This window comes from Rhipicephalus sanguineus, chromosome 4 (assembly GCF_013339695.2).
Source record: "Rhipicephalus sanguineus isolate Rsan-2018 chromosome 4, BIME_Rsan_1.4, whole genome shotgun sequence".
NCBI classification, from domain to species: Eukaryota; Metazoa; Arthropoda; class Arachnida; order Ixodida; family Ixodidae; genus Rhipicephalus; species Rhipicephalus sanguineus.
Window position 1 is genome coordinate 64,235,114 of NC_051179.1, and position 27,784 is coordinate 64,262,897.

Genomic DNA, 27,784 nt, shown 5'->3' on the forward strand with positions numbered 1-27,784 from the left:
TGATAGCGTCACCGGTACACCGGCAGAAGCGAGGAGAGCTGCACCCTCATGTGATAAGAAGTTTGATATCGGGTGACGAAATAGGCCAGCAAAAATGCCACGCATCCGAAATACGGTTGTCTACTATACTGTGGCTATGATCTGCACATGTAGCACTCAGCAACTGCAGTTTTCATAAGAAATGTTTGGTTTGTTGCTTAATAAACTCGCAAAAAAATTAAAAGAGAACGACATATACATAACTTGGTTGAGGCAAACAATGTTCGGTAGCTCTGTGGTTCGACTGACATGACATTTACTAAAATGCCGCACTTTCTGGTGTAAAAAACGGCTCCTCGATTCTGAGACTTCGAAACATGGCGTGGACGCTAAACATGATGGGCACGCTAGGAAGGGTGGACAAAGTGGACTCATTGCTTATCGTCTTTGCGCAGATGCTCATACAACGATTTGCAATGATCACATTGCGTAAGGTGACAGTTCATAGCAAGGAGGCATCGTATCTGACGCATTACGCTTACTTCGAATCTGGGAATACGTAATGAAACCGTGAGACAACATGCAGCGTGTGTTCAAAGCAGTTGTACAGCTGTTTAAAAGAACAAAAAAGACTCCTGTTGGGAATAGTCTGATTGCATGTCCTGCTATGCTAACGAATAATTACCAAAACCACGTTGTTTCTCATTTGGTGTACAAGTACAAATATGGGCCGTTAAAGCTATTCGCTTCAAATACCTATATGCCAAAATTTTGCTGGCCTGATGGGCGGGAGAGAAACAAGGCAGTCTACAGATGCATTTAGAAGTAACAACTGTTTAGATAAACGATATTAGAGGAAGAAATTTAAAAAAGGTTATTACAATCTTCTTATCTATGCAGCGACACTCGGCCCTCGATTTATGGAACGCAATCTGGTATGGTGCACTTTCGGGACCTTCGCGACCAACTATTCCCACGATAAGATTAACCTGGACCCCTTCTGCGACTACGCTTTTATACCGCTTTACACTCGAGGACGGGACACCTTGCTGGACGACAGCAATCCGATCACCCAGCAGCTCCTCGGCAATGCTCAGAAGGCGACAAGGACGAAGTACGCCATCCAGCTGCCGCACCTGTGAGTTAGGCTACACATCACCCACCGACTAGTGATGATCGCACGATTAGTGATGATCGGTTAGTTGAGGCGCGATCACGTGGAACTGAATGGAAAGTGCAGTGAAAATTGAGCATAAATAGCAAGAGAACTGCGTTAATACAACGCTTAATTACACCTACCTAACTGCCTTGGATTTTGTTGTCAATACTTCAGCGAACATGAGCGAACAACAGCTCATCTCCGCAACAGTTTATGCTCCCTGAAGCAATTACCAACGATCAACCACTACGGCTAAAACTTACCAAGAGTTAAGAGGGAAAAGAAACTTGGGTGAGTAAGTGAAAATTTATCTCTGATTATTTACAAAAAGAATGATTTGGGCAGTATCTCAAGAAAGAGCGTTGTAGAAAATGACACGAACTACGAACGAGATGTATTGAGTACTCTGTCAGCATGCCGGAGCCCCCTTGATGCATCTACGCTTGCCGCCATTGATATCAGAAAGCTGGCTGCCCTGAGGCAAAAAAAAAGTCTCGTAATATGAAATGACTTACGACGCATGGAACAAAATTAGCCCTCCTTCTGACGCATCACTGGATTCACAGGAACATCTCCAAAGCGCAGCAAGACATGGATAACAACGCGGGACGAGCCAAAATGGTCGAATACTGGACAACGAAGAAGATCTACCACTACGCCATCCTCGACCTCGAGTGCAAGCCATGGCTGAGGATGAATATTAAGAAAGAAGTGAAGGCTGTGTTCGATATGCTCAAGGTAGGTTTTGCACAGTTAATGTAAAGCGGCAGTTCGACAAGCTACGTCCAAGCACTAGAGCTTCAGTGAAAGCTGAAGTAGCTCAAGGCAAACGACATTCAAATAAACGGGTAGGCGAGACATTTAGCTGGTTCATGATACATTTTTTAATGCGATAGCATTAGTTGGCTCATTGCAGACATAGTTGTACGTTGCTTTTTCATATTTTATTTCCTAAAGTTTCGCCTGGTAGAAACCGGCCTTTGTCAAAGAACAGTATATATATATATATATATATATATATATATATATATATATTATATATTATATATAATATATATATATATATATATATATATATATATATATATATATATATATATATATATATATACAGAAACCTAAAATTGGAAGTGTCTACAAGAATGTATTTTATTACACTCTGTAGACAAAAGAATGCTGCTTCTTTTTTGCATACGCACATGAGTAATCAAATCTTTCAAACTGAAGCACAACGGTGTCTATATGTATTTTCATTCTAAGAGTTTGTGCAATTACATTGGGCCCTATTAAGGATTGGGATCTTCAATCCAGAATTGGGGACCAAGCCACTGGAGCCCCAGTTCTAAAACTCACTATCAAGCGCAAGAGCCCAACAGCGGCTTGGGTTGTGCGCATGCGCCATGGCGGCTCCCAATCTCTTAGGGTGCCCAAGGTCTTTGGGACCCCATTTCTAAAACTATTTGATGCCCTCCTCTAGATTCCTTGCAAATTCTTATCTTTCACCCATCGTGGCCGGCTGATTCCTTTGGAAAAGTGTAGCGTGCGTCGCACTTATCATTTACGAAGCGCGAAAAGCAGCGTCGTTGGAAAAGACATGGTCTCAAAGTCCCTGCATTTAAGCCCACCGGCAAATCGCTGTAAACGCGCACTTACGCGTTACATTCATGGTAAGCACAGACATTAGCGTATGCGATCCTGAAAAACAGTGTAGGTGCGCCGATGATCAGTTAGAAAGGTGCACCCCAATGAACGCCTTTCAACATGTTTCAATTCCATCCCGGTTTTCACGTTCAATATTCTTTCCTTTCGATGGGTACGATGACATCTACCGGGTTCCATTTTACGCTTAATATTCTAACGTTATTTCGCAATAAAAGAGCCATAAACAATTATTTAAGTCCCACGTTGAACATTTATAACATTATATAGTGTATCAATTTCGCTAAAGAAAGGCTACTTGCGGCTTGCAGGCTAACAAAATCAAAAGAAATTCTGTAGTGGCGACCAATATATTGTGCTCACACGTGCAGAAGTTGCGAAAAAGGGGAGAACAGCTCAAGAAGGACCATCCGCAGCCACCCGCCCCCGAATTCGGCCTCGTCATTCTGGGCATTCGGATTTGGCCAGTGAACAGCATGGAGTTCCTCAAGGAAGTCAACAACAACCTACAGTAAGAACCGATGTGGGGAACAATTTACCTAGCTGTCTCCGTCTGTTTCATAACGACTGTTGTTAAGTATAATGGGTAGCTGGAGACGCTTGGTTACTGCACGATTACACGACCGGCTGTGTGACCTAGATCACGCGAATTTCTTAAGCTTATCGAGACGACTCCAGGTGGTATTTAAACTACCATGTAAATACATTGTGCATCAGCGTCTTTGTAGTTCATTTTCTTGCTTTCACTTTAGCTAACTTTAGTTTCGTTCCACTTTCCTGTTGGCTGACATGACAGGAATAAGAAAGCTTTGGTTTAATCACATTTGCTTCGAAGGAACATTCACATTTGGTCTGCCTCGTGACCGACATATTTGGTTTGGGAGTCTATGAAATCCTGAAAGCTGTACACCAGCCCCTAGCCATAAGAATCTAGTTTCATTGCTCATATTCGAACAAGGCCCACGACCTGCACCTACATATTACTACGTGAAGGACCAGATGCAAGTAGAATTTTGTTTCTTAGAATACACAGTGCGTGAATTTATATGATGATTCGAATAATAAGCGCCACCTTTTTGGACGGCTCTCTCGGGCGCGTTCATTTCCCAGGCGATTTCAAGTTGACGGTTTCGTGCCCTGGACGCACTTCACGGAGGACGAGTACAAGGCCAGCTACCCTTCGTGCTGGATCACAGGGGCGACCCCGTATAACAACAGTGGGGACAACAACACCAACATCTGGGGCGCGGTAAGTTTGCCTTCAGGAATCTCTTCATGACAAACCAAAAGCGCCCAAGACGAGGACGGAGAAGAGGCCTGAGACACACAAGCGCTCGTGTGTCTCATGTCTCTTCTCTGTCTTCTTCTTGTACGCTTTTAGTTTCGATCACGTCTTACCAACATGCCCAAACTGTCACCTTATAGTGAACTCTCGTATTTACACATCAATACAAGCCGTAATTATACTCGAACAAGCTTTCCTTATGGCCATTCGTCGGCAGGGACATGCATAAAAGACCTTTGTTGAGCTTTTAGAGCACGAAGAAGGCATGATGTTGTAAGTCATCGAAAAGGTGTCGCTATTGCCCACGTTTTCTCCGCAACGCAAAGGCCAGATCGTAACACATTCCATTTTATATAACGTTCATGTAAGGTTTCGCGGATTATTTTGTTGCATGATATTCGTTAGCGGTACTCGCTTTGAATTTCGGGCATGCCGATATGTCCGCATATCATCACCTATAAGCAGCAAGGTTGCATAGCTTATTAGTTTCCTCCTATGACTAAGAATGTAGAATGCTTACGTAAGTATAATTTCCCTTTCAGGTTCAAGTACTGGACTGGGTCAACAAGAGCACGAGGTGGAACAAGCAGCTTTCGATCTCAGTGTCATTCTCCCTGTGCACACGCGTATACGAGGCAGCGGCTGCGGAGGAACTCGACAACCCCTGCAAGAAGAGCAATTACACAATTCCGACCACGTCGAGTGATGTGAGGAGCTGCATCAACTTTTAAAAACATTGCGCGTGCACTGTTTGCGATACGATATCTCCACGCTGTGTAACAGGTCTAGATTAACCGACGAGGCAGTACAAATTACGCGTGTAGGCGTAGAATTCTGACGCTGTAAAGAATTCACTGAGGTAATGTACTTGTAAGCAGACAGGCACTAAAACACAATAGGTTAACGCGCGCGCTACACAAGCTATAGGCACTAAGACCACAAGGTTAGCCAACGGGCTACAAAATCATAGGAACTGAAACCACTTGGTTAACACACGAAATAGAACACCTATAGGCCCGCGCAAAAAAAAAGAAAAAAGAAAACTTGGCTAACACACGTACTACAATTGTAGTAGCTATAAACGCTATGGTAGCACACTGTCTACAACATACGTGGGCTCAAGAAACACAAGGTTAACACATGGACTACAACACCATAGGCACTGAAAACGCTACATTAACACAGTCTGCAACACCCACCTCTATATAACTTCATGCTAGTACAAACTCTGGGAAAATTTCAAAGGAAATAGTCATGGCCACTGGAGACGACGCGAACATCCACCCGCATAGCCGAGCAGTACTACGCAGCATAGGCGTCAGTAATACGATGTAGGCGTGTGCGAATATTCGAAAATTTCGACTAGCGAGTCGGATTCCTTCCTACCCGATTCCGTACTAGAAAAGAATAGTGAATATTCGAAATACCAAAATACCCAAATACTTCTCGAATAATCAGCAGCGACGGGAAAATCCCGAACGAACGTAACGTTAGAAACCTGAGGGGTCATTTTTGTCGCTGCAATCATTGCCTCATCAAAATGCATGCAAAATCATTGCCTTATCATGATTAATACGGCTGTATTTAGCTTCAAAAGTGCAATATTTTGTACACGTTCACGTGAATAACAGCAGACGCAAGTGCGATGTTGCGTCAATTGTTCTTGAAGATACAGTGTGAAACCCTGGTATTTACCTACGTGATGCTAACGCCAGTTTTGTGATAACTGGTTCATTTGTCTCACTACATATTTAGCCGTGTGTAAAAGACAACTGCGTTGGCAGGGATGCGCTGGCTGCACGTTCCAAGTTTTTCGCATCTCTCTTCGACAGGCGTGCTACTATGGCGTATATAAAAATATCGAGGGATTCGGAAACGACACGCAGTTGGACCAGAAACGCTATACACCGTTCACCGTGAACAGAGGAGACGTCGCCGTTTACGAGATTGCAAAGCATATTAAAAAGAAGGTACCCGTCTTTTTCTGAAATGTTACCGCTACATGTGTGCTAACGGAGTGCTCTGTCTTACTGTGCTATAGGAGTCCAAACAAGGGAGAAGTTCATGAGAATATTGAGGCTTGAATAAGGGATAAAAAAGGGAACCATGAGGCAATGCGAAGCAGCGTGTCGGCATGTCGAGCCCGCGTTTCAGAGGGGAAGTGGAGAGGTAGAGGAGAGAGGGAAATGGAGAGGGAGAAAGTGGGAGAGGGGAAGGGGAGAGAGGAGAGGGGAAGGGGAGGGGAAGTGAGATGGGGGAAAGTGGGAGAGGAGGTGTGTGGAGAGGGTTCGCGCATGCGCAGTAGGGATGGTCACACCGCACACCACCACCGGATTGAACTCCGCCATAAGATGCTTCGCATCTAAAAAAACGCGTTGAAAAAGAAAGCTAGCTGTAGTCAGTGTTTCGACAAGTGTACCTGTCCTCGTCAATTGTTGCCTTGACAAAGCCAAGTCGTCTTATCGAAACTTTGGCTCCAGCGGCATTGCGTGTTCAATGATCTCTTCATCACTTGATGCTATAGGAGTGTCTTGAATTATATAGCGTACCTGACATTTTGTATCATTAGAATGTCACCTAGAGCTACAATCAACTCCCCTAGTGAAATATTTGAAAGTAATAGTTTGCTGAGCTTGTCGTTGATTCATCTTCCTGCGGCTAACGGGGCCGCTTATTGTCATTCTCGTGTTCGGTCTACGTTTCTCCATTCTTCGTGTGTTGCCTTGTATGCCTCAAGAAAGTGAAATATTCGTCGAACTCATAAGAAATTCAGTAAAACCGCTCAACCAATCTGATCACAATTTGAGAAAACCACGCGATAAAAGTTGTAGCGTGAGTCAGATAGAAGGCTGCTCTTAAGATATTCCGAGCCATTATACACACACACACAAAAAAAATAAAGATTTGTGTGCACCAAAAAAAATATCGTTGTTTTACCCTAAGAGAAGAGTAACATGAAAGCAGTATTAATGCAAGTTAAGAAGTAATGCAAATACAAAGTATTAGCTCATATTTCCCATTTGCGCTTCTCAGTATCGTGGGGTATTCGCAGCTTTTCACTCACATTGAAAGTGGACACACTATTCGCGATGCTTGTTCCGTAAATAGAATAGAGATTCGTAAACAAGTCGTAAACAACGATATAGCTGATATGTGTGTCGTTATGTTAGCTTGTTGACGTTTTAGCAGAATTGCATGGACTTTAGAATATACAATTTGTACTTCGAATGCTCAAATACGTAACCGCAACGCCAAGTTTAATCTCCAGTAAACAATATGCTGAACTATCCTCACCGAGCACCAACGTGGGTGCACTGTCGACGCACCGAAATAAAATTCACGCCGTTCCCAGAGCATAGCTATCACACTTAGCAATAAAGTGATAGAGGGACACACCCCAAGAGCACAGCCTAAATGCTCCGTCCAGTGTATGTGAGCTTGCAGCGCACCATCCGGCATTGCACCGCCAATGCGGTCTCCAAGAATGCAGTCGGGGTCAGTCGGTCCGTGCTAATGCCGAGAACTAATCCTTCGCTCACTATGGGAGGAAACTCGGGGCGCAACACTAGTTGAGCGTATATATGGCGCTTGAAGGACGTGTGCGGCGAGGGTTCAAATGCACACAGCTATAGAGGAACTTCAAACTATATAGTATATATATTTTAAGCGTGGTGCTGGGAGGCTAGGTAGATTCATCATCATCATCATCATCATCATCAGCCTGTCTACGCCCACTGCAGGGCAAAGGCCTCTCCCATGTTCCGCCAATCAACCCGGTCCTGTGCTTTCTGTTGCCACGTTATACCTGCAAACTTCTTAATCTCATCTACCCACCTAATTTTCTGTCTTCCCCTCACGCGTTTGCCCTCTCTTGGAATCCAGTCAGTTACCCTTAATGACCACCGGTTATCCTGACCGACGTGCTACGTGGCCGGCCCATATCCATTTCTTCTTCTTAATTTCAACTATGATATCCTTAACCCCCGTTTGTTCCCTGACCCACTCTGCTCTCTTCCTGTCTCTTAAGGTTACACCTATCATTTTCCTTTCCATCGCTCGCTGCGTCGTCCTCAATTTTAGTGAACCCTCTTTGTAAGTCTCCAGGTTTCTGCTCCGTAGGTAAGTACCGGTAAGATGCAGCTGTTATATACCTTCCTCTTGAGAGATAGTGGTAGACTACCATTCATGATTTGATAATGCTTGCCGAATGAGCCCCATCCCATCCTTATTCTTCTAGTTATTTCACTCTCATGGTTCGGCTCCGCGGTTACTAGCTGTCCTAAGTAGACGTACTCCTTTACAACTTCCAGCGTCCTCGCCACCTATCGCGAAGCGCTGTTCTCTGCCAAGATTGTTCCACATTACTTTAGTTTTATGCATATTAATTTTCAGACCTACTCTTCTACTTTCTGTATCCAGTTCAGTAATCATGAGCTGTAATTCGTCTCCCGCGTTACTCATCAATGCAATGTCATCAGCGAAGCGCAGGTTACTGAGATACTCTCCATTAACTCTTATCCCTAGTTCTTCCCAATCTAGGGCCCTGAAAACCCTCCTGTAAACACGCGGTGAATAGCATTGGAGAGATCGTGTCTCCCTGTCGTACGCCCTTCTTTATTGGGATTCTGTCGCTTTCTTTATGAAGGACTATAGTGGTAGATTAATACACGATAAATACAAAGTGTGTGATGTGTATACATGCAGGCTTAAGAATAACAGTCACATTTCCAATTGATCACGTGGGACTGCCCACTGCCATCACTGCTGAATACACTTATTTGATCTTAAGTATACATATGTTGTACCGCACTGCCATTGTCATTTTACTGATTAACCACCCTCTTCTCGCTTTTAGGGCTGATGTATCGTCTTAAAGATTACAAGAATGCTAGAGTAGAACAAGCAATTATTTTAAAAAAAACATGTTCAAAGCCACATTTATCTTCTTTTTTTTAACACGAAAGTGTTTTATGCCGGGGTCCACCAAGTACATCCGTCACGGATATGACGTTGATAAAATGGACGCCAACGGGTGAGAAAGAAAAAAACCAAGAAAAAGATACCCCGCTGGGAATCGAACCCACGACGTTGCGGCCGCGACGGCAAGCGCCCGACGCTCTACCGACTAAGCCAACTCGGGAGATGCTAGGCACGGCGCGAACGCGCCTTATATCTTTCCCACCTTCTCTTTCGCGGCGGGCGGAGCGGGGCGGTGCCGCCGTCTGTGAGAGGTGAAAAGAAGTAATGCTTCACGATCGACACTTACTAGCGCTTACTCCGAGATTGCACGTGATATCGGAGGTCATGGTTAAGCGTCTCGATACCAGAGAGGTAGACTGGCCGCGCTGGCGTCGCCGAGGCACCCATGACGCAGTTACGTTCTTTGCCTTTGGATTCGTGTTAGCGTGCGTCGGCTCATCGGAGTAGTGCAGCTTCCACGTGCACGAACGGGATTTCTCTGCCGCCGACTGCTTCAATTGCGAGAGCACCGACTAACAAAACTGCTGCAATATGCGTTGCAGAAAGGACGCGATTTCGACGGGCGAATGTCGTGCCTTGTGGAGCGAGAGCAGCGCCTGCGAGACAGAGGCCAGAGGGACGCACGCGTTTGCGGCTCAGGCTACGAACCTCTACCTCCCGCGTTGAAGTGCAGTGTGTGTTATGTATGCATGAGCACAGGCGTCGGCTACCCATTACTAGAAAGCGCACACCGTGCCGTTTCTCTCCTTAATTGACGACGCTTTGAAGAAGTGCATACCGGGTACCAATGTTGATTATGAGCTTGTTGATATCATCCTTACGCGGGATTCACGATTCGCTATGTCCAAATATATGTTCGCACCGTCAGCTACCACAATGGTCTAATCATGATCATGGGCGTTAGTCGTCGCGATAGAGACATGCTGTCAACATGGGTGCATCCACGTCAAACGGTGCTATAGCTGCCAAACACGAATAGACATTGTACAAGCTCTCATATATCATAAGCACTACTTCTGTGAAGACACGTTTCACTTTCGTGTTATACCGATTCCTATGACGGAGGGATCAGCCATGTTTTTTAATTTCTCTTCCATCGTTTCTCGTGACCGATCTATGGAATAATTAAGCGCATTTTTCTCTCGGATAAATGCCCCCGCACGTGCGTATTTTCATATTGTCTAATTCTTGTCTCGTTTCCCTTGCAGTTGTGCTGGATGAAAGTTCGGTACACGGAGTTCGAGTTGAGCATCGCGCTTTTCGACTTGGAGTGCGAAGACTGGCCTGGCAAGTGCGACAACGACGGCACGCGTACGCTGAACGGAACTAAGAGGCTCCGAGAAGTGTCGACGTACGCTCACGGGTTGACGCACAAGGCGGCAAACATTTCAGCTTGCCTCTCATTATAAGAATTTCGCGTATATGTATACATATATATATTCAATTTATATGAACATTCTCGCAGCTTATGCGCCACGCCTTTTCAGTTTTGGTCGTTTAAACCGTCTAAATGGATGCGTTTTCTGAGAACGATTACCTAGAATCTACGGTCCGACGCTTAAACCTTCTGCGGTCGACAATTTGTTATCTGGAATATACCATCCTTATCTTCTGTACATTAAAGAGACTTCTACGGTTACTTATGATGCGGTGAATTTACTCACTGGTGCTGTACGTGTCCGCAATTTGAGCAACATGGAGGAATGTCGTTAGCAGATATAGACTTGTCTCAATAATACGGCAATATCCTCTCTAAATATTTTGTAACAGCGAAGCTGTTTGAGCTAGCCGTAATTTTGGCGGCTAATCAGATGAGATGATGAACGGGTATGGGCCACAGAAATTGGGCAAATCCCACTACCCACCAATGGTCCACTAAATATGAAGGCAACAATTAGACCAAGAAATGGCTATTCTCACGGGTATGTGCCACAGAAATTTGGCAAATCTCACTACTCACCACTGGTTCGCAAAGAGAGAGAAAGCTATAGAAAGAGAAAAATAGAGACAAATAATGGGAATAAAGACAAAAATATAGAAAGACAGATAAAGACACAGAAAGATAAAGAAAGAAACACAAAAACAGAAAAAGAAACAGAGAGAAAGAGAGAAAAAAAAGCAAAGACAAAGAAACGGAAGAAAAAATAAAGATAAAAAGAGCGAGCAAGAGAAAGAAATAGAAATCAAGAAGCATGTGCAAAATAGAGGTACAATAAACAAAGGCAAAAACGAAAGAAAGAGAAAAAAACATGGCTGATCCCTCCGTCATAGGAATCGGTATAACACGAAAGTGAAACGTGTCTTCACAGAAGTAGTGCTTATGATATATGAGAGCTTGTACAATGTCTATTCGTGTTTGGCAGCTATAGCACCGTTTGACGTGGATGCACCCATGTTGACAGCATGTCTCTATCGCGACGACTAACGCCCATGATCATGATTAGACCATTGTGGTAGCTGACGGTGCGAACATATATTTGGACACAGCGAATCGTGAATCCCGCGTAAGGATGATATCAACAAGCTCATAATCAACATTGGTACCCGGTATGCACTTCTTCAAAGCGTCGTCAATTAAGGAGAGAAACGGCACGGTGTGCGCTTTCTAGTAATGGGTAGCCGACGCCTGTGCTCATGCATACATAACACACACTGCACTTCAACGCGGGAGGTAGAGGTTCGTAGCCTGAGCCGCAAACGCGTGCGTCCCTCTGGCCTCTGTCTCGCAGGCGCTGCTCTCGCTCCACCAAGGCACGACATTCGCCCGTCGAAATCGCGTCCTTTCTGCAACGCATATTGCAGCAGTTTTGTTAGTCGGTGCTCTCGCAATTGAAGCAGTCGGCGGCAGAGAAATCCCGTTCGTGCACGTGGAAGCTGCACTACTCCGATGAGCCGACGCACGCTAACACGAATCCAAAGGCAAAGAACGTAACTGCGTCATGGGTGCCTCGGCGACGCCAGCGCGGCCAGTCTACCTCTCTGGTATCGAGACGCTTTAACCATGACCTCCGATATCACGTGCAATCTCGGAGTAAGCGCTAGTAAGTGTCGATCGTGAAGCATTACTTCTTTTCACCTCTCACAGACGGCGGCACCGCCCCGCTCCGCCCGCCGCGAAAGAGAAGGTGGGAAAGATATAAGGCGCGTTCGCGCCGTGCCTAGCATCTCCCGAGTTGGCTTAGTCGGTAGAGCGTCGGGCGCTTGCCGTCGCGGCCGCAACGTCGTGGGTTCGATTCCCAGCGGGGTATCTTTTTCTTGGTTTTTTTCTTTCTCACCCGTTGGCGTCCATTTTATCAACGTCATATCCGTGACGGATGTACTTGGTGGACCCCGGCATAAAACACTTTCGTGTTAAAATAATGAGAAACAAAGAGCGCCACCCAGCTGCGCTCTTCCTTCAGGCTTGGCACGACTTGTGCGAAGCTGCCATACTAGGGAACGGGAAAGGCAACGGCGGCTGCGAGAACAGCCGGAAGCGATGGAAGTCCTACGTCAACGACGACGTGCCCGTAGATCCATGAGAGGCGCGAACGCTCGGTTCTGAAGCTTGGACATCCGTGTCCTGATTGACCTAGTTAAAAGACTAGCAACAACCGAGAAGCAACCAGATTAAACCTCAGAATCGTCCAGTTTCGCTGCTTCATACACAAGAGAGACAAGAGGAAAAGAAAAGAATGGAAGACTTGTTAGTCAAGACGAGCTCATCGGAGATCCATTGCATCAAAACAATTGTAAGTCAAAATGAAGAGAAACCGTAGTATGTAATCTAGAGAATATTTCCCTTGGAAGTGGTTTCGCTAGGTGGTGGGATCAATTTTTTTTATTTTTTATTTTTCTATTTTCTCTTTTTCAATCGAAATTTTAGTACATTTTGTTCTTTCATCTAATTTACCGATTTTCGCCTGCGATACTTAGGTGGTGCAAGCAGGGCATAGATTTGTTTTTTATGTAAATTTCATCTATTTTTCGTCCAACTCCACTTTAATGTAATGTAATGTTTCAGGCCTTGCGCGATTTAGTGCGAGCTTCGTAAACATTTTTTTTTCTCTTTCAATGTTGTCGACAATCGCAGTGAAAAGGCGTCGCTAATAAAAGAACGCGCAAATTAGACGTAGAAATGTTACCACGTATCCCTGCCGGTGACGACTTTTGTAATGCCGCCAAAATGCACATTGCGCTATGTGCATTTTCATCAAGCAAGCTGTGTTACAAGTTTAACACTGAAAGATCAAATATGACTGTTTCCATGAAGGTATGTACAGCACGCATATCTCTGTCTTTAGATTAATGATTCCGCAGGGAGCTGGAGGTCATCTCAAGGCCACTCAAGCCCACCAGATGCACTTTCGGAGAACAACGAGTCTTTTATATGATGTCACGTTGTTGTGATGGTGAAAAACACTGCAACTGTGAATCTAACGCGCCAGCAATTTACAGGTGTATAAATAAGCCGGCGAACATTTCATCACAAATTGCAGTAAGGTAGAGAGGTAAGGGCTCGTGTACTTGCGGAAGCATTCTTCATCAAAATTATGTGTGATGATTGCATATCTGAACCTTATGCTTGTTTGCTAGATTGCGGCGTACGCACGCTTAGCAGTTTCTTTCACGTGACCTAAAATTCCTACGCACGCATGGTGTTGGTTTTTAGTTTTTCGCGCGTTCGTTTTTGTTTCAGTAAACTTCAGTTGTTAGACAGCACTCGTTCCGTGTCCTTCTCGTCTTGTGTCTCCGTCGTGTTCGCGCTGATTTTCCAAGTATTTCAGCACAACTACTGATGCTTGCATGAGGTCCAGAATGTGCTCCACATTTCGCATCGTGCGTACAATCTGAGTGGTACTATTGAAAACACTCGAGAAGGTACCGACACATTATGGCGCGTCTTGCACGTGTATGCAGTTTCAGCCGGTGGAACTCGATCACAGCGAAGCAGAGACAAATTTAGGGAGACATACCACTCATTTAGTGTGGATGACCAGCGAAGCTGTTTAGCACACGGCATAAAGGTGACACGGCGGAGGCCGCGTCGGTATCAAACGCCCGCGGTTGTGAACGCGCCCACTAACTTTAAACCACTGTGCAGAGTCTACAGCAGGGGTCTCAAACTCACCTCAGCCAGCGGGCCGCAGTGACTACATGGAGTCCCGCAAGGGCAGTGGCAGTGTCGAATATGCGACGTAACGTCAGCCCTCACGTTATAGTACATAGGCCAGTATTATTGAAACTAAGTGCACTTTGTGGTGCAATCATGTGAATATCATACGCAACTTTTGTTAATGTATTCCTCCGGGGTCGAACAATGCTTCAATATAGGTTCCTTCATCATAGTAATACAAATGAAATCTTTATTAGACTGCTATAAGAGCCGAGCCAACACTGAAACCACAGACGTTAATCTGATATGACGCCTCTACCATACGAGTACATATGTACTGTTCATTGCTTTCTTGTAAAATTAGATAGCCATTATCACAACCAGAATTGACGTTGCACCGCCATTACGCCTGCATGGGCTGTTTTTAAATGCGAAGCATTTCTTAGCGAACTTCTGCGACTTTGAGCGTATCTATCTATCTATCTATCTATCTATCTATCTATCTATCTATCTATCTATCTATCTATCTATCTATCTATCTATCTATCTATCTATCTATCTATCTATCTATCTATCTATCTATCCGCCTACGACTTTGTGCTCTCCTGGCCGTTTCGTTAATCGGATGTATACCAAAATTGGTGTGTCATAACATGGCCTTATTACGAACATAAATGACAGGCCATATCATGAAAATCATGACACGCATATCATGAACAGCATGATTTACATTACACGGCCTTTGGACTCCCTGGCCGTTCCGTTAATCGGATGTATACCAAAACTGGTGTGTCATAACATGGCCTTATCACCAAGATAAATGACAGGTCATATCATGAAAATCATGACACGCATGTCATGAACAGCATGATTTACATTCCACGGCCTTTGGGCTCTTGCGGCCGTTCCGTTAATTTCATATATACCAAAATTGGCCCGGCGTGGCAAGAGTTCGTGACGAACATAATGACAGGTCCTAACATGCAAATCATGACGCGCATGTCATGTGCAGCATGATATACATGACATGGTCTCGGGGCGCTCGCGGCCGTTTAAATGAAGGGATGCATACGAGAACTGGCATGACGAGACATTTCTGTATGACGAACATAACTGACACGTGGTAACATGAAAATCATGATATGCATGTCATGTATGACATGATTTACATGCCACGCTCATGGCGCACTCGCGGCTGTTTCGCTAGATTGATATACACCAAAATTGGTACTGTGCGATGTGACTTTATGAAGAACATGAATAACAGGTGGTAGCATGAAAACCATTACATCCATGACATGTATGCCATGATTTACATGCCACGCTCATGGTGCATTCGCGTCCGTTTCGCTTGCGGATTATACACCAAAATTGGTGTTACGCGACACGACTGCATGATGAACGTAAGTGAGACGTGGTAGCATGAAAATCATGACATGCAAGTCATGTACGACCTGATTTACATGCCACGCTCATGATGCGCTAGCGGCAGTTTCAGTAGATTGATATACACCAAAATTGGTATTGCGCGATGTGACTGTATGAAGAACATGAATGACAGTTGGTAAGATGAAAACCATGATATGCATGTCATGTATGTCATGAATAAATTGCCACGCTCATGATGCATTCGCGGCCGCTTCGCTTGCTTGACGTACACCAAAATTGGTATTGCGCGACGCGACTGCATGACGAACGTAAATGAGAGTTGGTAACATGTAAATCATGATATGCAGGTTTTGTGTCATGATTTACATGCCGCGCTCATTGTGCATTCCCGGCCGTTTTTCCAACGGCCCATGCAGTTGCCGTGTTTTTTCCTGGCGTAGCTCTGTGGCAGAATACCTGATTGCCACACAGAATGCTTGGGTTGGATTCCTGCTGGGATCCTAATTTTAATTCTTTCCATTCGTCGGGTCAACGCTGCCGATGTCGGCTTTTCTTAACGCTTTCGCATTTAAATTATCAATGTCTGTTCTCGCCGTTCCTGGGTAGATATAAACTGTCAATCACCTGTGGTGCATACCCGTACACCGATGCCCGTGGTAAGCGGGTATGTGCCACACGTGTCTGTAGGAAAGGGTTTGACGAGGTACGCGACAGGATTTTCACGTTATTCATGTCATGGCCCGACAGTCATATTCGTCAAAACCTCTTACCCTCCCATGCCAATTTTGCTCTACACCAAGTTAAGGAGGTGATCATGAGAGCACCCAGACGTAGGCGGCTAGATAGATAGATAGATAGATAGATAGATAGATAGATAGATAGATAGATAGATAGATAGATAGATAGATAGATAGATAGATAGATAGATAGATAGATAGATAGATAGATAGATAGATAGATAGATAGATAGATAGATAGATAGATAGATAGATAGATAGATAGATACGCTCAAAGTACCAAAGGTTCGCTAAGAACTGCTTCGAATTTAAAAATTAGGATCCCAGCAGGAATCGAACACAAGCATTCTGCGCACGCGCAGGGGCGTAGGCAGAAATTTTTTTCGTGGGGGGGGGGGGGCACTTCCTTGATCTGGAGTGGGAGCCGGGCAGGCCGATGTGGTCGAGTGTCATTTTGGGCTCTGTATGCCATGGCAAAAAACTTCGGCGGGGGGGGGGGGGTGCGGGGGGCACGGGCCCGGTGTGCCACCCCCTGGCTACGCCACTGCGCAGGCGTAATGTCGATGCAACGTGAATTGGGGTTCCGGTACTGGCTATCTAATTCTATGACAAAGCAATAAACACTACATATGTATGTACTCTTACGATACAGGCGTCATGCCAGGTTAACGTCTGTGGTTCCAGTGTTAGCTCAGCTTTTATAGCAGTCTAATAAATATTACATTTGTATTCCTATGATTCAGCAAGGTATATTCAAGCGTTGCTCGACCTCGGAGGAATATATGCGCCAACGAAATTTACGCATGATATTCACATCATCACACCGTATAGTGCACTTCATTTCGATAATACTCATGTATGTGCTCCAACGTGAGTGCTGACGTTACGTCAGACCATAAGTTACCCTTAAACGCCAGTGTTGTCGACGTGCCTGGTGAACTCACGATGTGCACACAACTATTACACTTACAAAAACACGTCGATCCACTTCGTAACGCTTGGCTCAAAGCCAAGAAAATGCAGCATGGAACTACTCGCTGACAGTGTTGCGGAATTGCCACTCCGGAATTGGAATGACTCCGGAATCATTCCACATTTTCGCGACCCCGGAATGGAATGGGAATGGAATGGGGACAACGCTTGGAGGAATGGATTGGGAATGGAATTAAGCGCCTTTGGGACGGAGTGGAATGGGAATGGAATTACGCCTTTTTCCGAAAATAAAGCCCGTTTTCGTCTACGCGCTGTTTTTCAAACTTCAAACATTAGAAAGTCAGAGCCTCGAATTTAACAATACAGCAGTATTTATAAAATGGCATGGCTGTATAAAAGCGCGGTACAATTATAAACAACGCGCCTGCTACAAACCGAGGCATAAGTTAGTGTACAAACAAATGCATTATCCCAGTAGATACTGAAGGGAGAAACAAATTATCCCTACGCGTTGGTTCCCATTGATACCCCCACATGAAAGTGGCGAATACTCTATGCACAACCTGATTTTTATCTCACGAGCAGTTTAGTACCTGGCACACGTAAATAACATTTGCGACAAGGAAGACATTGCATACCTGCGCACAGGCGAACACAGAAAGTTCTCCTCACCCCATCCATGCTTGCGAGGCTCGCTTGACAAGCGTGAGTGCTGACGAGCAGTGCGGCCCAGTGTTCCGTATTCGATGCAAAGGCACAAGGTGCCTGAGCGGTGCACTGTTTTAACTAATACCAGCAGATTTAGAGGGTTTCGTTCCCCGTTAACCAAATCTTAATTTTCTCTATAGTCACGACCGCTCCAGACACGTGGCAAAACTGCTTGGTCTTCCTGAACACTACTTTTGTCAGCACAAAAATACGCTATGCAATCATTCTAGCATTAACATATTTAAGCCTAAACCATATTAAAACATCACCCTTCGTTCAAACATGCAGACCATGCAAATACTATAGGTAGCAGGAGAACTGCCCGTGGGAATTAGTAGGGTGGTTGTACTGCACGAGATATGTCACCAAGCTACTATCCCTCGACCTTGGTAACGCGTTTTACGTAGTTTTGCAGTTCTTAATGCATCTGATGAAATCAGCTTTACGAGGCATTCTTTCTTAACTCCATAAAACTATCAAGGTGCCTTTCCTACGTTGAGGAATTACAGGAATGGAATTGAACTGCCCGGCAATTCCCGGAGTGGGAATGGGCTAAGTTTTTTTTCATTCCGAGGAATTGAAAGGAATGGAATTGCGGCAAGTTCTTATTCCCCGGAATGGAATTGGAATGGAATGGAGGCGCCCATTCCGCAACACTGCTCGCTGACTGCTTCGCATGACATCGATTCCCACAAGGCGTGCGATGTGCCGAATTTTTTTTATTGTTCCGGTCGTTATTTTTTATTGCGATAGCAATTATGTGGACAGTCTCGGCTGGATTTTGCCGTCGCCGTCGCCGTCATGCACCGTATATGTATAAGTATGTATATATATGTAAAAGCCCCAAAGAAAAATAATTCAGAATAATGCTTCCGAAGCGCGGAATCGAACCAGGGACCTCTTGCTCCGCAGCGAGGGGCGCTAGCCACTACACCACGAAACGCAGATCCTCCACGTCGCTAACGGCGAGCGTTATATACACACCCTTTACGACTGGACGGACTCAGAGACGGCCGGCGCTTATAAGCGTTTCTTCATTACCAGCGAGATGGCGCTAGGAGCGCGACGGGCGCATTTAAGAGCTCGCTCGCTTCTTCGTATATTTGCGCAGGGAGAACCTTGCCCTTCCGCTGTCTGCTCGCGCGGTTTTCTCGTGGTGAGGGGAAGAGGGATGTTTCGAGCTTTCACCGTGATGTCCGCGCCCATGTTATGTGTACGCTCATGTCAGCGCTCATGAGCGTACGAATGTCACTCGAGCTCAGGGACGCCGCTAAACGAACAAACAGAAGATGAGCGCGAACTATCAAGTGTCACAGCTCGACACTTGAAGCACGCTAGTTTCCTTCGCTGCTTCGTCCGCCTTTGCAATAGGAGCGCTGTTCAAAACTGAGAGTATCCATTGGCGAGCCTCACTTCGTATAGCATTAGTTTCTTGCTATCGCATTCATTGCTTCGCCGTTGCGGCGAAACTGTGTCTTTTTTCGTTTTTTTTAATAGTTTCTTGTGCCGCTCCCTAGAGCGCAGAAGGGGTTCCACTTTATTGCTTCAAAATACACCAGTGCTCCGCAAAAGACGCTAGACTTTTGTTGTTTTGTTTTGCACGCGGACGGAGGCAAAATCAAGGAGATGTAACATATACTGCTCTGCTGTAAACGGAAAAAAAAAGAAAAGGGATCGATATTCAGTGCGTGTTCCGACGTGACAGCTGCTTTGCTTCCTTCTATTTAGTAATTTATGAATATTGCTGTCATTTTAATTTTTACTAAGCACGTAACCGAAGTTGCGGTTACGTGCTTTTGTATGGGGTATAAAAATAAAAATAATACTACTACTACTACTACTACTACTACTACTAATAATAATAATAATAATAATAATAATCAAGCTTTGATGTCTTCAACACGAACGTTATCTCCACGAAACCTCTCGTGCCATACTGCTCGAGGCGAAACAGGAGAAGCAGAAGAAGAAGAAGAAGAGGAATCCTCGGACGACGCCTCGCACTGTCTTCCTGGCCGCTCTGAATTCCAGCGCAGGGACCGAGGATCATCACGGCTTTTCACCCGTTTCAAAAGCAGCCCTCCACTGATACTAGGCCTGCCTCCTAGCCCCCGTCATGCGTAAGTAGCGTTACGTCGTAATGCGTCAGAAGTTCCTTAGCAGAGATCTTCTCCGTACGTGAACTCATGCGCATTGTTCAGCTAAGAAATAGTCAGCACGACATGAAGGCATGTATGACCTAACCTGCCATGCTGTCAAACTAAGATTCCCCGTGACGTGCAGCCGCGCATATGCTAAATTCAAGTTGCAGCATGAATTGCTTAGTCTGACGACAGGCGAGTGTGACGTGGCTGAGCTGAAGCGGCTTCTTCCGCAAGCGGCTTTTTTATATGAGTCATGAGAAATTTTCGGTAAGGAAATGCCGCTAGAGCCAGTCTCACTACCTGACCTGTGTTCGTCGGTGCCTTGACGAAGACAAGTGGTCTTGTCGAAACGTTGCCTCCAGCGACATACCCTGTTTAATGATTGCTCATCTTGACGCTTCCATCTTAGACTAAACTTGTGTCTCGTTTAGATTTCTTCCGTGGAGGTTTCACTCCTCGGCACTAGGCCATTTCACGCTAATCCGCAATATCCAGCGGCGATACCGTATACCGTTCCGTTGCGTGAATCCTGCCTTAGCTTGCCTCATCAGTCACGGATGGAAGAGCCTTGTCCATACGGCTCCGTGGGCGGACGCTACATATAAATATAAGCTTAAATTGGCATTGCAAGTAAAATGCGACTACTGCAGCATAACTATCTGCCACTCTTATAGCACGAAAGAAGTTTTAGCAAAAAAAAATATGACAAAGACGAAAAATGCGTTACGTTACACTGATAGTCCCCTCCCCCTTCTCGTGTGGCTTCCAGCGCACTAGGGGCGAAAAAGTCAAAGCGCGCGGCTAGTGCGACAACTCTGAGTAACTCCACTTATACTTGACGGAATCACGGAAGCCTCGGGGCCAGTAATTCGTGGAGTAACGGGACCAAGAGGGAGGTAATTTTGTGATAACGTAAAGAGGCGTCATAAGAGTAGACGAGAAAACTGTAACACGGAGTATTCACACAGAGAAATAGTGACGACACATGAAACATAGGGACGAAAACATTGAGGAACAAATGCACAGCGTGCCCAACAAAGGGAACTATAAGCAAGTCAGCTAGAACCGACTTAATTATACCTGAGAGGTACAAGAACAAGGACAGCGGATGCAGAAGACTTGGCGCACGCCTTCTTAAGTTGTCATCGGTTACGATCGAAATACAGACTAAGAAACGGTCTTTTGGTGCACGAAGAAAGCGTTATGCAAACAGCAGCGATACGTCTCAGCCGGCTGCTTTGTAGTGACACCTGCATTTTGCCGTGGTCTCGTTTCAGCAGCGGAGTCGACGTCGGCGGCGTCCTCCACAACTACGACGGGCGAGCCGCCTTCGACGGCAACAAGCTCACACAGCAGCAGAGATGGCGATTCTTCGAAACGATCGCGTGAGTGCATGATCATTATCATCATCATCATCAGCCTGACTGAGCGCACTGCAGGGCAAAGGCCTCTCCCATATTCCGCCAATCAAACCGCTCCTGTGCTTGCTGCGACCACGTTATGCCCTCAAACTTCTTAATCTCATCTACCACCTAATTTTACTATATGTTAGCGAGACGATGGCAACTGTCGTAATTAAACTTAATGAGAGGTACAAGATGAAGATGGTACAGACATATGCGCCTACATCCAGCCATGATGACCATTTTGTTGAAAGCTTCTATGAGCACGTGGAATCAGCAATGAGTAAGGTAAAAACGCTATACTGTACATTTATGCGACATATTAATGCCAAGGCAGGCAAGGAGCATGACTGGAAACTAGGCAGTGGGGCAATATGGCATTCTGAATGATACCACAACATCACTTTTTGTTTTCGAGCCATACGTATTCTGGCTATTTCTAGGCGTATAATTTCATAGATTACCTAACCGTTTTCCGATGTGTCCAGCCAGACCGTGCGTTCCGGAGACCGCCTGTACACAATATCGAATTCAGATCCTTACAATCAACTAAGAAGTTATTAACGTGTTCACTGACAATAAGACGTCGTGTACAAGTGGTATTGCATGAGAGTAAGCTCATCGTTAGGCTACCCCAGAAAAATGACTGATCAGCATGAGGTTTTCGAATGCCTCGAGTCCGCAGATTTTTTGTCATGGCAAAATCATTTCGATTGCTGGTGCGAAAAGTTACATTTTGCAGGTGCTGAAATATTTATTAATACTTTAAACAGCAATAACAATATTTAAGCAAGGTTGTTAGCATGTTTGTGTCTACCAGTTTATATGCCGGTATAGAGCATTGTACATCAATTCACGCCGTACTTGTGCCAGTTTTGTTTCGTTGCAGCCATTTAATATATCAATAGTTACGAGACGACCAAAGTGACTTTCGCATCATTAGTAACGAAACAAATTGCGAAGAATTTACTGATTGTACAACTGAATATTCAGTCACCGTTATACCAGCTTCTTTCAGAGAAATTGGCGCTTATTTACACAAGAGAAACGCTGTGTCAGCAAAGACGACGAGAAGGATTCATAAGGTGCGTTCTGGATAACGCGAAGGGACTTGAAACCGTGGCTTCAGCATGATTGATGGTTTCAACAGTGACTTGTGGCTTCAATATGACAATCTTTTAATCTTTGTACTCATGCAAGGAAAACTATATTTTAAAACATAAAACGTTCAAAATGCGGCTACTTCACCTGCATTTGTCGTCTTACGTCTGGTACCTGACGACGACAACTGAACAATGAATATACTTTTTTTCGTGTTCAGAGCGTGCCTGCGACGCCCATAGTCAGTATTCACTGAGCTGTCTTCTGGCCTCTAGATTCTGTGCCCATGCCGAGAACAGTTTCAAATAAACACTACAGAACGTATATTAGGGTAGTGTGAAGCACAGCATTGCCAGTGTCAACTTTGCGCCTGAAAACTGCGTCCAGCTCTCTTCTGTAGCCCACAGCGGACGCTGAAAATTCTTACTTTCGAGGCATGAACAGCGGTTTCACCTGCACGATGTGTGTCATATAGAACAACCACGTGAATTCTGTAAGAAAAGATGTTGGGAACAAGTTGGAGTCAAGTTACGTAGTGCTCTTGTTTCAATATGTTTGTTTGTTTGATTCTACCTCCGTGCAATCCTGGAATCAAGCTTGCGTAAGGTTCTGCAAACAGCGAATGCGCAAGCAATACCGCACGGTATTCCTGGCAGTTTTAAGTGAATGCCAGGTAACTTTCATGCGCGTTCGTATTTGACGCGACGAAGTTTCATAAAGGCTATGAAGCCCCACGGAGCATTGGAGGGATCTCCTTTTATTTCCACCTTGTAGGACTTTTCAAAGCGAATCTAGACGAAAAATAAGCGAGCGCTGTCGCATCCCGTCCCAGCGGAATGCGGGTGATAAGAACAGGATTCGAACCAGCTACCATGCATAGCGCCGTGGCACTTACCCCGCTTCCTTTGAGCTATAGGACGACGGGCATGTTTGTGACAAAACGAAGTATGACGCGCTTGCATTTTTTTCGACGCTGGTTCACGTTTTGATCCATCTCGCTAGCATAAAATTAAGAGAGCTTACGGGGCAGAGTATTGTGCTTAGCGTTACACTTGAGTTTGCGAGTATGAAACCTAACGTAACGCTCACTTCTATCTATGCAGGTAGCAGCTCGCCGATGCACAGGAAGGAACACTACGAGGAACCAGAAGGTGAGAGGCACACGCTGCGGCGCCATCGACATCTCCTGTGAAAGACGAAGCAGTTAAATGCGCAAATTTGTACCCTCGAAAGCCTACACGAAACAAAAGAACTGAATCAAACTGACTTTCAACATTAACAAGAAGGAAAAGCAAACATGTACTGGCGTTCAAGTGTCGACTTGGCGTATGTGCTTCTTGTATATTGCATGCTGCAGGTAACGCGAAACGGAGAAATAGCGTAGTCTCAGTTGGCCGAAATATCGGACTTCCCGGACCTCGTCCGGCACCATAATGATAAGCAGGAGTAGAGCGCGACGGAGAAATAGATGTTGGCTCGGAGACATAGCTAATAATTGCCAATGTCGTAAGCACTATTAGGGTGTGTTGTGTTACCTGTACTCGAACGGCCCTCTGGGGCTTCCAGCATATTCCGGTACATTCTTTGTATATGTCTAAAGTACAAAAAGTCGTCGTCGTGAGAAGCAGTTTGCGGTGTTAACGACGCTTGGTTAAAGCGATGTATTGTGAGCAGCGTTTCCGTGCACGGACCAGCGCGTGAAAATTAACTCCGAGGGTGAGAAGAATTGAAAGACTGTAGAATTTATAGCGAGGGGTTTCAGTTTGAATGGGACTGCTGTAACCTTGGTGCATACAACAGGGGGATTCAGACGCTTAGAAATATGGGGAGCGATGCATAGTACCGAAGAGTGGGGCAGAGTTATCTAATAGGCAAACATATTGATGCGCACTAAATAGTACTTTGTTAATTACGTGTTCCTAGAAGCAGCGATAACGTGCTTCGTCATGAAACTGTCAGACGACCGGCCTCAAGTGCGTACAAAGTCTCAAATGCGAGTGTTTCTTGCTTTTCGATTGCGCGATGCGTACTTACAGAATGGAGCTATCGTTTACTACGTGAAACGATTAACTGCATATGCTTTATTTTTCGGCTATTGCTCGCTTTGCTGTAGATGAAATGTAAGTATTGCACATCGTCTACGTTTTAAATAATAAATGTTACGAAAGGCGAAGTACATTAATGATAATAGTGCTAGCGTTGATAACGGTGGCACGGGTTGTCGAAGCTGAATAAATAATGAAGAGATAGAATAATGAGAAATTAAGATGCACTTTCAGACGTTTATTAGAAAACTAGACACGATCCGCTTCTTTTGTCTTTCATTGATTTCCGACGTTAGGTGTCGCCCTCTCATGTAATGTGCTCTTTGCTAAAGATTTCTCACTTTGAGCTTGTTTTGTGCTCTTTTGAGCCATCCAAAGGATCTGTATATCACATACCGAAGCGCCTTGTCGATCACGATTAATTGTTCGTTTGTTAGTCCGCGATCTTTTTGGTGAAATCGTTACCCATGTCGGCTAGAAATAATTTATCGCGAAACAATAAAAAGGAAAAGAGTGAAAGCTAGCAACTAGATAAATTTATGGTTTAAAAAAAATAAAGTGCTTCTTCGTACTTCTATTTCCGGTACTTTCTCAGGATTTCTACCATAATGTTTGATTTGTTGTTCTTGTCCGCCAAGGATCGATTTAATGTTTATTCACGTGCATGGGATGTCATAGTGTACATGCTTTTGCACCGTGTCCAGAGAAGCTGTAGGCTTTCTTACTTGTTCATAAGTATACGCATTACGCATTACTATCGCTGTATGAATGGACTCAGGTAGTCTTCATTTTTCAGACCAGAATTAGGATACCAAGCCGCCGCTGCCTGGTAAGCACCGACAATCGTTAGCTGTTTCGAAGCTCACACTGTAACAAAAAATAATAGAGTATTTGAGGAGTATTTCTGCCCCGTTACAATAATCCTCATCTGGCCTGCTCACGTTTCCTTTCTTGAAAACTCGATTGTCACCAGTTTCCTATGAGGAATGCTATGTCTCGCTGATACCGCGCTCTCTGTTCGTGACCGTGAAGTGCCCGGACCGCGGTGATGATGCAAACAAAGCACGCGATGTAAGTGACTATTGTAGTTGCACGGCAGAAATACTCCCCAAATACTCGATATTTACTTAGGGTGCGCTCCAGCACTTTTCGCATACTAAAACAAACACATGTGTGGCACGGTCGATTGATTATATGTACTTGGTTGATCTCAAACTTCTGGTGGGCTATGAAAAACCGAGAAGATTAAAGCAGAATGGCCTACATGATAACAATGGAAGTACTATCAAAGCGCAAAAGTATGGAAGTCAACTAATAAACGTCTTGGGAAAAATTTCGTTGTCGGACGGTGCGAGATGATCAGTTAAGGGATTAGTCAATATAGTTATTGACTATAGTTATAGAATGTCATCATCATTATCATCATCAGCCTGTATACGCCCACTGCAGGGCAAAGGCCTCTCCCATGTTCCGCCAATCAACCCGGTCTTGTGCTTTCTGCTGCCACGTAATACCTGCAAACTTCTTAATCTCATCTACCTACCTAATCTTACCGGTACTTTCCTACGGAGCAGAAACCTGGAGACTTACAAAGAGGGTTCAACTTAAATTGAGGACGACGCAGCGAGCCATGGAAAGGAAAATGATAGGTGTAACCTTAAGAGACAGGAAGAGAGCAGAGTGGGTCAGGGAACAAACGGGGGTTAAGGACATCATAGTTGAAATCAAGAAGAAGAAATGGATATGGGCCGGGCACGTAGCACGTCGGCAGGATAACCGGTGGCCATTAAGGGTAACTGACTGGATTCCAAGAGATGGCAAACGCGTGAGGGGAAGACAGAAAATTAGGTGGGTAGATGAGATTAAGGAGTTATAGAATATAGTTACTGGCAAAGTGTTAGGAAGCGATAGAACAATCTAAGATATCCTGAAAACTTTATGTATTTATAGTAAGGAAACAAGTTGTCCAGTTACGGTGAAGAGAGCGCGAGAGAAGCTGAAATGCGAGTGACGCAGTACGGAGACGACACTGATTAGATGTGCACGTAGCCCAGCATTCTAGGTGCCTTTCCTGTTACGAATTCGATATGGTGTATTTTCATCAGACACGTTATAACAATCTGAAGGCATTGATACCGAAACACCTTCGCTAGAGCTGTAAAATGGACACAGGTGTTTCGAACAATATTGGCTTCTCACGAATGACACTGCAATCGTTCTCTCAAAGTTATTCCGCAACAACGAAGTATTACTTCCCATGAGAACTGCGGCACACAGTAGCGTTAGTGGGGCGCAGTAGGGCAAGTGAAAGTTAACAACAAATGTTCAAGGACGGAGTCTCATTGGACAGAGAGAGAACTAATGGCTCCAAGAGAGCTTCCCCTGACATACCATCCCCCGCAATCTTCACAATGGGACAGCATCAACAGAAATTATGACCAGCCCACAAGCTGTTGGAGGCAAGCCTAAAGAGACGTATGGTGCATGAAACCATCCTTGGTGTCGTTGTAAAACTAAACTACGCGGCAAACTCAACATAAACGATGCTTACTTATCACCACTTCACACTAATTGTCTACGTAACATTATAAGAGGTACGTGAGTCATTGGTTTGACGCTTTTTACAGTGTTTTCGAACAAGGTTTACACGTGTGGAGCATACAAAGCGAAGATTCCGTGAAGGTTCCTGAAGCTTACGTGGTCCATGTCTCCCTTGATTTTCTTCTCCTCGTCGACAGTAAAGGAGATATTCAAACTTTTACGATCATGTTTACACCGACAGGAGAGAAAATCACGAAGCGTTTCAATGTATCGCCCAGAGCACGCTACAAAACGTGCCCAATCCACAGAAAACTATGATGTGCAGAGCTGGCAGAGCGAAGAGAACGCAATTTTTTCATGTGCGCAAGATGTGCACGTGCTCTTCCGAATCGTATTTTGAACAGTACACTGTTCTAAAGTCGGCTAATTTCACACACGCAGGCAAGTCCAAGCCGTGATGGTGCTTCTCTTTCGGCTTCCTGATCGTTTTGCTCGGTACTTTCTGCTACTTTCTTTTCAGTTTTCCTCACAGGTGAGTGAAGCGTGCACCTTTGGAATAAACAATACTAAACACAGTACGAAATGCGTTCCTTCGGCATTCAGTTACGATCCTTGATCATTATTCT

General features: G+C 44.9%; 2 protein-coding genes across 2 annotated transcripts in view; both read left to right on the top strand.

The window, feature by feature from the left end:
* The first annotated feature begins 887 nt into the window (after nt 1–887).
* On the top strand, nt 888–4,076 carry LOC119391259 (uncharacterized). Its single transcript, XM_037658937.2, has 4 exons — nt 888–1,117; nt 1,705–1,876; nt 3,169–3,308; nt 3,908–4,076. Exons 1-4 carry the CDS (start codon nt 900–902, stop codon nt 4,074–4,076), a joined length of 699 nt encoding a protein of 232 aa, XP_037514865.2. The 5' UTR covers nt 888–899.
* A 3,420-nt stretch (nt 4,077–7,496) lies between these two features.
* Nucleotides 7,497–27,784, top strand: part of LOC125758231 (uncharacterized) — a 31,471-nt gene continuing 11,183 nt past the window's right edge. Inside the window, exons 1-5 of the mRNA XM_049415215.1 lie at nt 7,497–7,577; nt 10,271–10,373; nt 21,346–21,453; nt 23,676–23,723; nt 27,679–27,690. Coding sequence (XP_049271172.1) covers nt 7,497–7,577; nt 10,271–10,373; nt 21,346–21,453; nt 23,676–23,723; nt 27,679–27,690 — 352 coding nt within the window. The remainder of the gene's footprint in view (nt 7,578–10,270; nt 10,374–21,345; nt 21,454–23,675; nt 23,724–27,678; nt 27,691–27,784) is intronic.

Bases quoted from the DNA above. Each gene is read 5' to 3' on its own strand.
- LOC119391259 (XM_037658937.2), top strand. From the start codon at position 900: ATGGAACGCAATCTGGTATGGTGCACTTTCGGGACCTTCGCGACCAAC. The intron at 1,118-1,704 runs GTGAGTTAGGCT...CTGGATTCACAG, and splicing joins GCCATCCAGCTGCCGCACCT to GAACATCTCCAAAGCGCAGC. The intron at 3,309-3,907 runs GTAAGAACCGAT...TTCATTTCCCAG, and splicing joins GAAGTCAACAACAACCTACA to GCGATTTCAAGTTGACGGTT.